Raw genomic sequence first — 16,890 nt, 5'->3', positions numbered from 1 at the left:
CCTTTTCCATTTGTTTCCATATGGAAAAATTTTATGGGTAAAACAACGCGCTTTAAAACTATGGAAAAGGTGGACCACTCTTATTTTCCTTTCCTTTCCATAGTATTTCCTTTCCTTTCCATCATAACAAACACACCCTTAATAGTAGATTTAAGGACGGAGAATAAAATTATAAAAGTGGTTTTGTGGGTGTTTGGGAAAATACTAAATGGGCTGGACTCGGATACCCATTTTCAGAATCTGTGTCCTTCCCAGTTCCCACTGCACACGGTAAAATTCTACAGACTCCATTGAAGATAAAATGGCGTCATCGACCACACAAAGCCGCATTTTTTTTACCTGATACACACTTATTATTTTACACACTCCTCTATGTTTTTCTGATGCTATATTATTCTTCCCAAAATACCCTCTACTATCAAATAAAACCTTTCACATACCTTACCACTACTTCATTATGCCCTTTCCCATTCCTGCAGTTACATCAAGGGAGCTTTCTGGTAATACACTATTTTTCCATGTGTAGGTTAATCAGATCCATCATTTTTTAATATTAAGGTGTCGTCGTACGTAAAAGAGAGGTCAAACATATAAAAAACTCAAGCATGGATATAATCTTTTAAAAATGAGTTTTTGTTGTTTTGCTTCACAAGTGTTTGGTTAAAGTTTTTTATATGTTGTTTTGATCATTTAAGTGAAGGTGTATAACCTTGATATAACTGTTAGTTTATGTTATATATATAAAGATGTTTCTTTTATTGAATGTTTAATGTTTGTCGATCTTCAACGTGAAAGTTGTTTGTTATTTCAAGTGATTTATGTTGCTTTAGACATACAAACCAGTTAACATTTTCTTTTCTGTCTAGTGTAACTCATGAAACTTGCTTTGAGCATTGCAATACCTTGAGTGTTAGTTTAGGTTTCTTCCCTTGCAGGTTTTGGTTGGAGAAGCATGGGCTCTTTAACCGAACCGGTTCAAGTGAAGGAGAAGATTGATCTTGCAGAGAAGGAGAAACAAATCTTTGATCTATTACTAGCAGTGGTTCGTCACTTCAATCTTAAAACTACGCTTAGAGTTGCAGGAGGTTGGGTACGAGACAAGCTTCTAGGCCAGGAATGTCATGATGTTGATATTGCATTGGATAACATGCTGGGTCGTGAGTTTTGCGAAAAGGTGAATGAGTACTTGCTGATCACTGGAGAAGAAAAACAAAAAAGGTATAGCATCCACCGCAATCCTGATCAATCTAAACACTTGGAAACAGAAAATATGAGTCTATTTGGTGAACAGATCGATTTTGTAAACCTGAGATCAGAAAACTATAGTGAGAACAGTCGATTTCCTATTATGAAGTTTGGCGGAGCTGAAGAAGACGCATATCGACGAGATTTAACAATCAACAGCTTGTTCTACAATATCCATAGCAAATCAGTTGAAGATTTTACGGGAAGAGGTCTGGCAGATTTGAAGTTTGGAAAGATAGTAACTCCATTACCTCCAAAATATACGTTCTTGGATGATCCTTTGAGAGTTCTACGTGCCATTCGTTTTGGTGCAAAATTTGGATTTGTATTAGATGAAGAGTTAAAGAAAGCTGCTGCTAGCGATGAAGTGAAGGCTGCTATTGTGGGTAAAGTAAGTAGAGAGAGGATTGGTAAGGAGATCGATCTCATGATCTCTGGCAATGATCCGGTCAGAGCAATGATTTACATTTGTGATTTGCAGTTATTTTGGGTTGTGTTTAGTGTTCCTCGTGAATTTGAGCATATAATTTTTGAAGGATGCAACAGGCTTTGTGTTCATTATGTCAGTGCTGCATGGAGCCTTCTACAAGTAGTTGGGTTTGAAACCTTTCATGAAGAACAAAGAAAGCTTTACTTGTTTGGGGCGCTGTTTCTGCCACTTGGAGAATTACAATGTGCAAACAGAATCGTTGGTCATATTTTGAGGAACTCTCCCAAGGGTGCCAAGGATGCAAACAATGTTATAAGGTTGCATAAAGCATCAGAAAAAATCCTATCTGTGATTCCTTCCATGACATCAGACAACATTGAGCATGTTCTAGAAGATTCTGAACTTCTTGTATCAGTCACTTCAAGACAATTGATTAGGGTAGAACTAGGATTTCTTCTTCTGGAAGATCGAGAGCTTGAAAGTTTATGGCGGGCAACCTTGTTGATTTCCATATTAATTTCCTCTGGAACTGATTACAGTCATATGGAATCCTTTTTGAAAACAGGTGGTGAATTGTATAGAAGAATCGAAAATACCATTGTGGACCTAGGTCTTGACAATGTGTGGAAGATGGAAAAACTAGTTGATGGGAATGTAATAATGAGCACATTGCAGCTTAAGCAGGGGCCACGAGTCAGGGAATGGAAACGGAGATCGCTTAGATGGCAGCTTGCCCATCGCTATGGCACTCTAGAGGAATGTCTTGACTGGATGAAGAGCGCAAACATTGAAAACGAGAAAAGGAAACATGATCAAAGCAGGATCTAATGTTGAGAGAAAGCAAGGTGAGCATCAAGAACGAATCCTTGACTCCTCAAGAGGTTGAAGGAGCGGACTTTACTTTTTGCAAGTTAGTTAACATCTCCTGCGTACATCATCTTGGCACCTTGGTTTATTCAAAACGTATTAGACTCGTACTGAAATGCTTGCCTACATTGTAAGTAACCTTTTTCTTTTGGGTTCAACACACTACTGCACTACTATTTCTTGTAGTAACTTTAAGTCTGTTGCGCACCTATACACTTGGTCACACATGCTGAAAACTTGCACTGCTTGACGTCGGGCTAACACAAATGCATCTTGTTTTACCTTTTTAATGTTTCAATCTAAAATTAAATCCAGTCCATCTCTGGCGAATATGATCCATATAGTACTTCCCTATCCCTGAAGACATCATCATATCAAGACTAACTAAGAACTGCAGAAGTGACGAGTTAAACTCGACTGTTTGCTTGAATTGTCATGGCTAAATGGCTTACGTTAGACTCAGGATGGCAAAGTGAAACTCGGAGGGCCACTTTTGGGTAGCGTGACCAGTAACCTAAAGAACTTTGCCCATACATAGTTTACATACATGAGTCCTACAAAGTAGAAAGGACGCCATTTCCTTTTAATCCCCCCTTTAAAGAGTGAGACTTCCAATTGTCACCGTGCTCTTAACTGTCAACCCAGTTCTTAATGTCAAGTCAGTTTCTAAACTACTAGCATCAAGATAGACTTCAGTGTTGCGTATTATCAACATCCAAGAAAATAATGAAACCAGAAACAGAACATGGTAGAGCAAGTCAAACAAAACTAAAAAGGACAAAATTCCGAAATAATGAACCAAAAAACCCACCTGCATTTTAAAAACACTCTCAAGGACAATAGTTGACTTTTGTCCGAAAAAGACAATAGTACCCTGGTATGCACAGGTGTCGGTGCATACCATCTTAGTATGCTACCTTAGTATGCACAAATATCAATGCATACCAAACATCACAAAGAAAATGTTATGCACAAGTGTCATTGCATACTACCTCTTGGAATGCGAGGTATGCACAAACGTCAGTGCATACCAAACATCACAAAGAAAATGATATGCACAAGTGTCAGTGCATACTACTTCTTGGTATGCGAGATATGCACAGACATCAGTGCATACCAAACATCATAAAGAAAATGGTACGCACAAGTGTCAGTGCATACTACTTCTTGGTATGCGAGGTATGCACAGACATCAGTGCATACTAAACATCGCACATGAATTTGATTGTGGAAATGTATATTGGCCGAATGGATGAAATTGTTAGTTGCAACTTTCAAGTGCCACTGATGTATGTTTTTGTTGGATAATGAATTTAAGTTGAAAATAAGTACTTTTTTAATGAATGTTACAATCTTTGGTTTACATTATATATTTTTCTTTTAATGAATTTAATTCATGCAATTGAATATAGTATAAGTATTAATTGTGCATTAACCAAGTTTACATGTTGTGGTTTTGTACAAAACAAACAAACAAAAATCTCTTGTGCATACCATGTCAGTGTAGGATACATTGTTTCTGAATTAACTGGTAATGTTTCAACCGCACTACTTGTCTCTCTTTATGGATTTGCTTCAATGCAGCTTGAGATGGTTGTGTGTATGTATTGTGGTAGCTGACAATTAGTTTTTGTTGATGAACTACCACCACCAAAAGGCAAAAACTGTCAGTGCACACCCAAAAGAGGGTATGCACCAAAGTCCGTGCATACCCCTTCAAGTGTGCACTGAAAACTACGCATACCCTCTCACATACAAAAATAATGTGGACTGACAGGAGATGAAATTCCATGATAGATACGTAAAAAAAAAAAATGGAACCAACAAACTAAAATAAACTTTTATTGAATTCTGACAGAATATCCAATAGAGAATCATGTATGTTTACTTGAATGTATGTGCAACTTCCTCTATGTTTACTGACATTGGAAAAAAATAATTGCAACATCAGAATGCCTCACTCTTTTCCCTCTCATTCCACTGCCCCTCATTCTTTTGGTCTGCATTCTTTTTCCCAATGCAAGTCTTGCGATTGTGGTGGTCCGTCGAATGACATTTTCGGCACTTATGACGCTTGTTGCGCATTGCATCCGTATTCTCAATTCTCTTAAAACATGGTCTACCAGGACCCCTCTTGACATTTGGTGGTAGCATACTAAAATCCATAGCACTGCAAAATCAACCAACCACATCATTAAAAAAATGTGGTATGCACAGTTGTTAGTGCATACTCAAAAAGTTAGATCCATAATGAATCGAACAAAAAAAACATCGAATCAAATCAAAATAAACATATATTAATAAAATAGTTAACAAAAACAAACAGTAAAAAAACCTTCTAATTCAACAAACAAATAAAATGAATCAAAACAAACATCGAATCGAATCAATTTCGATTTGAATAATAAAGTTGAGACAAACCTTCAAATCGAATCAAATGAAATATAGAATCTCTAGATTCAGCTTTAATCTTCAATCGAAAACGATTGATCTTGTGTTTTCTTTTTGCTTCGCTCGATAGTTTTTCCAATTTTTTTGTTTCTAGTTCAAATGAATGATGACTTATATACTACGAAACATAGAAGGGTATAATTAGATATTAAAAAAAAAAAAAAGTCAAGTCAACATGGACTTGTCCTTTTGAATGATTAAAAACCAAAAACCAGTTTTATTAGTGATTATGACGTCTAACTTGTCCTAACCAATAATTTGTAAATCCGGCTGGTTTTATCAGTGATATAAACTGGAATTAGGACCTTTCGGCTTATTTCTTGATGCAACATAGCATGCCAATTGGGCCTTTCAGCACAAATGATGGTTCAAGCCATTTTAGCACTTCATATCAATGCAACCCATTCTCTTTTCTGTTTAATCACTACTGTACAGAAGCACACTTTCAGCCTTCTGATTTCTGAATATGACACAGGCTAGGCTAATTTTTCAGTCTAGTAGACTTCCTCACGTATGCTAGGCCCAACTAGAGTCGTGGATCGTGGGATACTGGAATGAGAACAGAGAAGTTTGGATTGGGTTTGTGGACTTAAACCTCGGCCCAAAAAATCTTCTACATTTATAAAGAGTCCTTAATTCCATGTACTTACGATTTGGTCTTCTAGACGCACGGATGCACCTTCTTTAAAAAAGCCATCAAAGTCTTAAAGCCGGTCTACAGTTCCCCACATACCTTCAACCCCACGTCCACAACACATGTCATATTCTCCTTTCACGTCCACTCGGCCATACGCCCGTACATATATATATATATATTTTACTTTTGAACAATCTTAACGCGCATAAGCCATCATAACTAGCTGTCTTTCCGCTGGTCTTTCAAAGTCATACTCCAAGAAACCGAGTTTATTTCTTTTCCTATCTACCATACATATTGAACTGATTATAAACTGTTTCATACAGAATCTCTCTCATAATATTTGGTAGAAGATGAGACTAACTAAGAACTGCAGAAGTGACGAGTTAAACTCAACTGTTTGCTTGAATTGTCATGGCTAAATGGCTTACATTAGACTCAGGATGGCAAAGTGAAACTCGGAGGGCCACTTTTGGGTAGCGTGACCAGTAAACCTAAAGAACTTTGCCCATACATAGTTTACATACACTAGTGAATCTTGTATCTCAGGGCTTATAAACTGGTCATTTGTGAAATATAATTTCGACTGACAGTGCTAATAAATGGAACTAATATTAGAGAAGTGTTTCTAATCAAATGCTTTAAGATATGACGTACACCTGATGTTGTGTATTTAAGATATGACACTAGATGCTATGATTTTTACGCTGCGTCTTACTTGTTGGTAATCATGGCAAATTTTGTAGTATGAGAAGAATATGCGGATACTTCAAAATGGAAGTTGGAGATCTTAGTCGTTGATGTTCCCTCTGCTTTATCATCTTCAAAAGGCCTCCTTAGAAGTGGATTACTATGAAGCTGTGGCGTTTTGCTTCTCTTATGTTGGTGGTCAGTTGAGTAGGAAAATAGTAGAAGATATGGATCCATTTCATGGAGCTTGTGAAATTGTTGAACTGAGGGATGAGTTGGTTGCATCCCAACATTCAAAAGAAACTAATCGTCTAAGTGGTGGACCGATAGTGGATGGCAGAACTGAAAAGTTTTCAAGGCAGAAAACAGCAGGCAGGTATACATTAGAGGATGAAATTAATAAGCTCTTTGAAGCGATTGAAGTACGAGCTTCAGCTAGGGGATTAGGTCCATCATGCCAATTCAGTCAAGGCTCCTCACAAATATCTGCATCAAAGAAACCAATTAGAGGGGGTATATCTCAAGCATCAGGTATTGGAATATCCGAGTCTGTGACTCTGAAACAGGCACTAAGAGGGTTACGCATTTCCCATGCATCAGAGGCTGCTGCTATGAAGCGTGTATCAAAGTCAACAGCGTCATCAAAAGTTGCAGAAGCTGTTGCTGTCAAGAGGCTATACAGAGCAGTGGTTGTTGAGGCTAACGATTCTGGTCTAACCCTAGATGAAAGCAAAGGGTGTTTGCTACAAATATCCCTTGTTCCCGAAGAAAGTAAGTTGAACTCCTCCGAGAAGATATCCTCACAAGCAACGAGGGAAGAAAATTTGGGCTCAACTGTTCATTCTTCTCCCCAGTTTGCAGTTCCTGCAACAACTGAGATATCCATGATAAAAGCACAGCTGGAAGAGGGGATTGGTCCTGTGCCAACAGAAGTTGGTACACAAGCGTTAACTTTGAAGCTTGGGCAGGAAGGAAAACTGAAATCTGCACTGTCTTTATGTTGTTCAAATATCAGCAATAGAACAGAAACACTAAGTAAGGATACTACTGCTTCAAAGGACATTGAGAGCAAAAGAGCAATGATGAAGTTCGGGAAGAATCTCAAACTGAACTTTTCATCTTCTTTGTTGAACTCTAGTGCCAGCAGTAAGGTAAAGAAATCAGTCAGCAATAGTCCACGTGTAGTCAATCCTGTTCCTAAGAATAACTGTTTTCCTAATAAGAAAATGAAGAAAGAGGTAAGCCCTGCATGCAGTAGTTCTAATACATGTATTGCAGATGTCGACAGTGCTCTTAGTCCGAGTGCAAGTAAAGTAGTTTGTCAGGCTCAAAATTCTAATCAGAATGTTCTGAAGGAACCTGCTTGTCCAGCTTTCAGCAGGACTTGTCTAGATGTTAATGTAAGTTTGAGTAATGCAGATTATAAAGCAAATAAATCAGTTCAGGGGTTAGACAGTTGCAATAAAAGAAATTTTGATGCAAAAGCAAGTGAATGCTCGAGATCAAGAGAAGCAGCAGACTTTTCCCAAAGCTCAAAAAGTAGTCTTGGTGCGTACAGCAGCACTACATGCATCAGTGATGAAAGCAATGTTTGTGGGTCTAGTTGCAGTGGAAGTAGGCCCCACATGTCAAAAGATTTACGGTGGGAGGCAATCCGCCGGGTTGAAATGCAGCATGGTAGCCTAGATTTGAGGCACTTCAAGCTGCTCAAGCGACTAGGTTGTGGAGATTTAGGAACTGTTTATCTTGCTGAGCTGACTGGAACAAACTGCCTGTTTGCTGTGAAGATTATGGACAATGAGTCATTGGGTAGCAGGAAGAAGATGCCTAGGGCCCTGACTGAAAGAGATATACTGCAAGTACTGGATCATCCGTTTCTCCCTACACTATTTGCTTATTTTACTACAAATAAATTTTCCATTTTGGTCATGGAGTATTGCCCAGGGGGAGACCTGCACATATTGCGCCAAAAGCAGCCTGGAAGTATTTTCACTGAGCAAGCAGCCAGGTAGGAAATTTGAACTAAGCTGCACTGCTGATATACTATTTGCATTGTCGTCATTTAGTGTCAAATAAAACACACATTTCATGCATAGACATAGAACGCACATGCATTTGTATGTATGCACCGTTAGTTATTCTCTGTATAAAACGTTTGTTCATTTGTTGGGATTTTACTTCATTCTCGGTTCATTAATTGGTTTTGAAACGGCCAATATTCAAACTGATTCGCAGACTTGAGACACTAAAGCATGCTTCTTCCCTGTTCTTACAGTTCTTGTCAAAATTTTATGATAGTTGAGTTAGTTGAATTGGGTTTGCCAAATTCCCATCCAATTTGCCAACGAAAACATCTGTTAGTAAGCAAAATAAGAATTCCTGCAAGTATCTAAACCTCTTGTACTGAAGAAAAGTGGAAGGTAGAGATGCGAATAATCTCCTATAAATATATAATTCTGTATTACCAGTTTTTTTTTTATGGTCTTCTGTATTACCAGTTGCATTCCTCATATCATGTAACATTTCCGTACAAAGTAGGAAGACTGACTGATTTGGGATTATGAGAACCTTTGTATTTTTTTTTCTTTACACTTGCTAGTGGAGCCTCGTCATCGTGCCCTAGTGGATTTTCAGATGTCATCTGGTCTTTGAAATCCTTGTGAGTCCAGTTTGAGTTGAAGGTCATCTTCAGCCCAATCTCATTCTTGTATCATGTTAATGAAGAAATTGTTGTTGAGCTGTCTGTTCAATGAATTCCCAGGAAGTGTTTAACATCCTGAAATACACAAAAGGCATCCAAGAAAACTTTCATGATTATTAGTTTGACCAGAGAAGCTTATGTTTGTAGAACCTCTAATCTGGACTAATTCATGTTGTCATCTCTGCAGGTTTTATGTGGCAGAGGTCCTTCTTGCTTTGGAATACCTACACATGCTTGGAATAGTCTACCGGGACTTGAAGCCAGAAAACATATTAGTTCGTGAAGATGGTCACATCATGCTCTCAGATTTTGATTTGTCCCTCCGATGCACAGTAAAGCCCACATTAGTTAAAGCATCTTTATCTCTCCCAACGCCCCCTAAAGGGATATCAGGTTCATGCGTAGGATGTATCTGCACTGATCCTTTCTGTGTCCAACCATCCTGGGTCCAAGTTCCTTGCTTCACACCTAGGCACGTATCCACACCAACAAACATTCGTAAGCTAAAATCAAATTCAATGACTCAGGTTCCACAGCTTCTGGCAGAACCAACTAATGCACGATCTCATTCTTTTGTTGGCACGCATGAATATTTGGCCCCTGAGATAATAAGAGGTGAAGGCCATGGCAATGCTGTTGATTGGTGGACGTTTGGAATATTTTTGTATGAGCTTCTGTTTGGTACAACACCATTTAAGGGACCAGGAAATGACGACAAGTTCCCTGAAAGCTCGTCTGTAAGTTCTCAGGCAAAGGACCTGATCAGAGGGCTGTTAAGAAAGGAGCCAAAGGACCGATTTGGATCAGCCAAAGGCGCAGCTGAGATCAGAAAACATCCCTTCTTTAAGGGGCTGAATTGGGCGTTAATAAGATGTGCTGTCCCACCAACGGTGCCTAAATCTTCTGAAACAGGAGTTTCTCTGACGACTGCTGAGGAGAACAAGCTTGTGGAGTATAAAATGTCTTCTGCAGAGCACCCCGAGTTTGATACTTTCTAGCAAACTCGTTGATTATCTTTCTTAATCCGTTTCCCCACATCTCCTCTCTCTTCCTCTTTACAGTTAATACTTGTAGCTCGTTATTTCGATATAAGGGAAGAAAGGCTACAAAGCCATTTGGTGTATAATAATATGAACAAGATATCAGAAAATCTGGGGCATATATATCCTCATCTAGTTGTACTAGATGTGAGAATTGAGAATCTTTACTGTGGATTAAATTAGATATTCATACAAAGGGGGTCGAGATTATGTTCTGTGAGACTGTAACTATAGATTGGATAAACCCTGTATTAAGAAACCATCATACTGTTAATTTAGTTGTGCCATGCTTCTAGCAAAATATACTTTTACGGGACAAAGAAGATTATCAAACTACCCATCTTGAAACTCAAGTAGTCTGCCTGCTGCGAACAAATTGATGTATGCGGCATATCTTCTTGGAACAAACCCACCCACGTCAATCCTCATGTGAACAAACTAAAAGAAAGAAAGAATTCATAAATTGACAAATAACAAGAATTAAAATTATTACGTTTAAGTTAATATATTTTACCTGGATATACTGTCCTGGTAATCCTCATTGCTGGTATTTCTCATAAGAGAGATGGACTGGAAAAGAGAGAAGGAGCAAGACAAGGAGAAACGTACAACCTATACACCATTCTTCCTCATCTTCTCTCTCTTACAGTCTACCTCTGTTTGAGATTAATTCATTGCTCCAAGTCATCACCCGAACCATAAAAATAGTTTTGAGGGAATTGGTCGTAGTTCCATGTATATTTATAGAGAGAATAACTTCCTTGTTTCATCAGTAATCATGTTCGAAGTGTATTCGGTTTAGCATTCTTGAGACTCAAGTTTTCGCTTATTGAGTTGCCCCCAAGCAACAATTTGACTTATTAAACGTAAGAGTTTGTACGTAAAGGACCGTGCACCCCAATTCGTGTGCATTTGGACTCGAACTGATCGAACTTCTAAACCCAATTGAACTCAGACTGCTCGATTAGAATGTTTTAGGTACCTTGTTGACCAAGCTAGAACGTTATATATACTAGCATAGTGCACACCCTCTGGGCATCTAATTGAACCGGTCTTAGTTTAGAAAGACATCAATATATGTTACACACAAAAAGTATAACACTACACAATTGATTAAATTACATTAGTAAAACAGAGTAATTAAGTTAAAAGCACCAACATATAAAGCTTGTTTTTCTAAATGTTTCACTTGAATAACTCTATCATGCACACCATCAGCTCCAATTTTCAGATTGTTATCTTCCGAGCAATGAACTTCAACAATTTGAACCTCCGAAAAAAAAGTGTTTGCTCCCAATAGATGTAGTAACTCCATTGCTATCACCTGTTACCTCACTGTATAGAAGACATCAATCTATAACTTGAGTTCCATCAGTGATTTTTTGCTAGTGAATTTGAATGTAGAGTATCAAAAGGCACATTCAACATAACCTCCTGGTATTGCAAAGAAGCATTTTGATTCTCATTAGGAACAGAACTCCAAATTGTTTTAGTTGTCATGTCAATGTCAGTATTATTGCCCTGTCGTTTTCCATGATCTCAAAAATTATACTCTTCCCAGCTACAGATAAAGCATCTCATAAGAAGAAACAACTGTATAGGAAAAGTATTTGATAGTAATCAATTCATTTTATCTTGTTTACACCTTCATCCGTATCAACAAATATGGAGCCCCTAGCTCCCCTAGGAAATTCAACCGGAATCGTCTTAGAAGCTGATAAATAATATAAGTTTTATACAAACGGTGAAATCTGTTACCATAATTGAGTTCTTACTGGGACTATCTCCTATGCAAGGGAACCACCATTTTGAGTAGCAATGCCATGTTAAAAGCTCTGAGCAAAAATGCAATGCCATGTTAGGACTCACATACAAAAATGCAATTCAAAAAAGTAATAATCCACATCAACCAAACAGAAAAACTACACAAAAATGAACAACTTGAATCAAATAAGTTGTCTGATGATAATGTTATTGAAAGCAAGGTACCAATAATAAGGAACATCGCTGAGGTCTACACCCAAAGCAAGCACAATTAAATATGAGATTTATGGTGCTCTACAAAGCAAGCAACTCTAACCCTTTTTATGTTGCCTAATTAACATAGCATAGAAGTAAAAAAAGATCAGCTCTACATTATAACAACAAATTACAAATTATAAATCCAGAAAAGGAAGTTCAATTAAGCCAAACTTAAATAATACGTAAGTAATTGACAAATAATGCTTCACTTCACCTAAATGAAATCAACATTCACCTAAATGAAATCAACACCAGGAAAACTCTAAAGGAAGTAATATATAATCTTCATACGCAAAGGAGTTGCACCAGTTCAAATTTGTTTCTAAGTCCCCAAATCACACCTCTCTAGAGTCTTTCTACTTATCAAAGCCATCAATAATGGCGGGAGAGTTGGCAAGTGTGTGACACTATGCTGATTGATAGCTCTAACCATCTCATCTCCATTAACATTCCTAATAACTACAACATTAGAACACAAAGACCTTTATTGTATACTATTCGATATTATGTGATTAATGCTATTCTGTTATTGACTCCTGCGACAGTCTGATGATGCAAAGCAACCAGACAAAAAAACACCATTAAATAGTTATTATTTTAAAAAACAGTCGTTCAATTAATTATTTTAAATTAAACAACAAATATACCTAAACTCAGTTATAACCATAGAAACCATGCATCCCTAGCATATATAAGAAACTATAAGTATTGCTACATATATAATCTGCTATGTCCAAAACTATGCTCATTAGGCTATTAGCGGCAGTTCCTGGTTCATAACTCATTTCATCCCGCAAAAGATGAACACTTAGTCTATGCTCATTTTTGGGTTTACGATATATAAAGGTAGGCATTGGTTTCCTTCCCTTCGTACTCTCTCTCTCTCTCTATAGTATTTTCATTTTTATAACGTCTTAATTACTAATTAAATGTATTTATGGTGACGGACAATTCAAAATGATGGCGTGGATTTGGTATATATCTCACTCAATGTGTGTAAGAACATGGATGGGGACCAATATTACAGAATTCACATCTAATCTTTAAAAAAACAATCTAAAAAAATACCTAAGAGAAAAGAAAGCACTAATATCAACATTTAGGGATTCTAAAGCATTTTATTACCTTTGATAAAATAAGGCTGCTAGTGGCAGCATCAATTATGCATTCATTGAATCTAATGGAATCCACCATTTTCCAACTCACGAATCCCAGAAATGATGGTACCCCCGGGTGATGCAACATCGTCTTTCAAGTTACCCTGTATCCTTTTCTGAGTTAATGCCCATGGTTGCTGCTCCCAAAACCTGTGACATATAAGCAGCAACGTACTAAGAGCAGAATCTTGGTATCATTTAACTAAAGGTCTTGCCATCCAGGGACTTACAGATCCAAGGAGCTAGCACGCAGTAACAAATAATAAGTAGCATTTAAATTCATTTTTCAAAATACTCGAATTGATTACAATTGCTTTGACACTACTAAGTACTACCACAAAGATCCCTTACGGTTTGCAGTTTTCACTTATTGTATGAAAAGCAAGATCTCGGGGAAGACCTGCAACAACTCAAGTTTAGTGAGATTATCATTTTACTTGCATTGCCTTTCAAATTGTCTACCTTTCAAAAATTGCAATATTTTTTATCATTAGTATATATACAAATTAAATGAATTTTACTGATAAAAAATAATAATAATTAAAATTTGGCTATCTTTCATAGTATATTCATGACATTAAATTAACCTGCAGAAACACCAACTTCTTTTCTTTTCTTTTTTTTTTTTTTTTTTTTTTTTTTAAGATGGAAAATGACAACCCTGAATTGGGTCTGAAAGCCCTAACTAAGTTAACTTGGAAACATGGGCTTAAACCCACCACACACCATTAAGATGTGACGGACGCGTGGCAAAGGGGTAAGCATTAGTCCATTCCCTTTCTCAACTTTATCTACATGATCTATCTTGCTACTTTTATGTAAATGGGCCTATATATGGCATGCCTTATTTCCTATTACATCTGTGTATAGATGCATGAGTAGTCTCTAACTCACACAAATTGTTCACTACCAAAGCACGTCTTACCTGTCTCTATGATATGCTCAAACTAAAGGGTGTACTCAATACCCACTTGGGGTTCTAACATGGTTGGGAAGGAGACCGAGAATTCATTTTCTCAATATCGTAACTCGTAAGGCCTAGAACAAAAGCTCCCAACATTGACCCAAAACAGTTATAGTTTTTCAAACATTCCTTATGCACTCGGAAATTTAAAAGTTGAGTAAAATTAGGAGTGATACACAATTTGCAAATTTCCTTAGCACATGAAGCAACAAACTACACATGAAACTATAATGACATAATAAAATGCACATGAAGGAATATTTGTAGAAGTCATATATTACAAATATGGGGATATTTTTTTTTCTGATGTAGTTACAACACACTTAAATATTTGTACCACATTGTTCATTGTAAACAATTGTTCATTCCAGTTTTGCGAGGACCATGATGTTATTACAGTGGGACCACAAGATATGAATATAAGTGTATTTACTTGATTTGAATTTGCATTCTGCATTAACTGGGCTGTGAGTGCTTTCAAGGTATAATATTCTACCATGGTCCATGTAGGGAAATATTGACGACCTTAAAAATCTAATGTTGAAGCCAAACGGTATAGTTGTGTGTCTAATATCTTCTTCTTCTTCTCTTGATCAACTCATGCTTTAAGTTGCAATTCCCTAAAAAATTGCCCAAATCGATACGAAACTCTTCATTCCTAAGATCACAACCTCTTAATCCATACCAGTATCTTGCATGCATTTAAACCAAGCAAGAAAATATGTTACCTTAAGAATTGGTTCGCCATTGTTAGATGTCGGCAGATTGCTTTGACAGTGCAATTATCTCAGTAGCGCAACTCTTCCAGCAACAAACTTCTCAAACTGCACTTGCCTGTTATTAGCATCATTATATACACATTACATACTATACACTTCCATTGTTACTCAGATCAGATTAATATCACAACTCATTTATCTATTCAAAACTTCTTGTAGTTTTATATATGTTCATTTTAGTCTTCCAAGTTTTAGATTAAAAATACACCCTTAAAGAATATCAAGAAGCAAATCACTTAGCTACCAGTACAGGAAATAGTAATCCTCATACGATATGACGTTCACCAGACTTGTTGGCTGAATAAGATGTGATTGTTTTAAAGAGAAACTATGTTCTCACTCTTCTCAGACTTGAGCTAAACTGCTAATGGTATACTCAGTTTACAACTTAGTTTCGAACACATTTTATAGATTTTGGTGGCAATCAACTATAAGGTGAAGAAACATACAGATTCAACTAAAAAATTGTGAGTGTGTCGGACAATAAGGACTAATTCAATTTTGTACATGCACAAAATGAGACAATTTGTTTAAGACCTAATAAGTAACTTAGCAAACCATGAAGTTGTTGCACACTGAAAATACCCACTATGAAACACATGAGAGTTCGACAAAAACATAACAGAAGCATACAACATACCCTTCAACATGAGGTGGCTCATTGGTCTGCTTGTAGATCCCAACACTACTAATGTACAAAAATTGTTTGACGCTGGCACTCTTTGCCCAGCCCACCACGGGCCTGCTTGTTAAGTTTTTTACGTTAGGTTAATACAACCAAACTGCATTAAAGTATGAGAAGCCAGAACACAGCAGCTTATACACGAAAAATGTACTGATTTTTATTTGTTTTTTCATTCCAATAATAATAACAAAAACAGTAATGGTTAATTTGGAGACAGGAAACAAACCTCACAGTATCCAAATCTTTGCCATTGTTATCACACACAGGAATTTCAAAAGATTTGAAAATGTAAAAACCTGATGAGCGAACTTTCGATGAGTGTAATAGAAATAAAAACTGAAAAATCTCTGTTAAATTTTGGTGAATGTATTTGTTTACATAGTATGGAAGGTTAGTGTTTCAATGAATTATTTCTAATTGATGACCAATTTCTTCTAAAAGTGAATCAATAAATTAGACTTGAATAATTGCTCAAACTCGACTTGCACAAATTGGACTTGAATAATTGCTCAAACCTTTAGTTATATCACGGGCGACCCCTTAAATTATCAAACGTAACACTGATATACCGTTTTATGCGTGTCATGTTCTAATAACACAAAGAATAATAGCACCTGGGTCACTATATTTTTTGCGGCCTTTGGTTTTGCATGTATACAAAAAAAAAAAAAAAAAGGAAGACAATCCAACCAATATGACTCTCAACATATTTGCAAAAATAATTAACATATCACTTGGTAATACAAAAAATGAAATACAAAGGCCAATGGTTCTAATGTGAAGTAAAACTTATTTGTATCATTTGCATGGTGCGAAAAAAAAACATGGCGTTCCATTTCTCAAAACTCCTACGCAGTCACTTCTGCGCAAATGAAGTGATATATTAGCAAATTCAGCAGTACTATGATCTCGACCATTTTTCTTTAGTAAATTCTCAGCAGATCAACCCACATGAACAATTTCGAAATCAAACATTCACTTGGGGTAGCAAGGAAGCTAGAAAACCATAATGAAATTGTTTAGCAGACAAAAGCTAGGCACAAAGAAAAAAGGTTATCATTGGCATGGTACACTCACTTCCCCACGTCCTTTTGGGCACTCTGACTGCACTGAAACAGAAATGGCAATAAATCTACCCACTCATCTGGAACAACATACTTGGCAATGATACTTATGACTATAGTACAAAATATCTCGATATATTGCGATATTTGGGGATATC

General features: G+C 36.8%; 2 protein-coding genes and 1 long non-coding RNA gene across 3 annotated transcripts; 2 read left to right on the top strand and 1 right to left on the bottom strand.

Moving 5' to 3' along the window:
* Positions 1-891: 891 nt before the first annotated feature.
* On the top strand, positions 892-2,809 carry LOC147518983 (CCA tRNA nucleotidyltransferase, mitochondrial-like). The gene has a single exon (XM_086594826.1). The coding sequence runs from the start codon at positions 953-955 to the stop codon at positions 2,501-2,503; it is 1,551 nt and encodes a 516-aa protein (XP_086450952.1). The 5' UTR covers positions 892-952; the 3' UTR covers positions 2,504-2,809.
* Positions 2,810-6,417: 3,608 nt separating this feature from the next.
* On the top strand, positions 6,418-10,056 carry LOC147518982 (serine/threonine-protein kinase KIPK2-like). Its single transcript, XM_086590650.1, has 2 exons — positions 6,418-8,328; positions 9,209-10,056. The coding sequence occupies exons 1-2, from the start codon at positions 6,431-6,433 to the stop codon at positions 10,017-10,019; spliced, it is 2,709 nt and encodes a 902-aa protein (XP_086446776.1). The 5' UTR covers positions 6,418-6,430; the 3' UTR covers positions 10,020-10,056.
* A 91-nt stretch (positions 10,057-10,147) lies between these two features.
* Positions 10,148-10,700, bottom strand: LOC147518981 (uncharacterized). The gene is made up of 2 exons (XR_015211940.1): positions 10,576-10,700; positions 10,148-10,499 (listed from the first exon to the last, which is right to left on the bottom strand). It is a non-coding gene; the product is annotated as an uncharacterized LOC147518981 (long non-coding RNA).
* Between the last annotated feature and the right edge of the window lie 6,190 nt (positions 10,701-16,890).

This window comes from Coptis chinensis, chromosome 2, assembly GCF_015680905.1.
Source record: "Coptis chinensis isolate HL-2020 chromosome 2, ASM1568090v1, whole genome shotgun sequence".
Lineage (NCBI taxonomy): Eukaryota > Viridiplantae > Streptophyta > Magnoliopsida > Ranunculales > Ranunculaceae > Coptis > Coptis chinensis.
This window is presented reverse-complemented; position numbering and strand designations above follow the sequence as displayed.

Excerpts from the sequence above, each read along its gene's own strand:
- LOC147518982 (XM_086590650.1), top strand. The coding sequence starts at position 6,431 with ATGTTCCCTCTGCTTTATCATCTTCAAAAGGCCTCCTTAGAAGTGGAT. Across the intron at positions 8,329-9,208 it reads TTCACTGAGCAAGCAGCCAG|GTTTTATGTGGCAGAGGTCC; the intron begins GTAGGAAATTTG and ends TCATCTCTGCAG.
- LOC147518983 (XM_086594826.1), top strand. The coding sequence starts at position 953 with ATGGGCTCTTTAACCGAACCGGTTCAAGTGAAGGAGAAGATTGATCTT.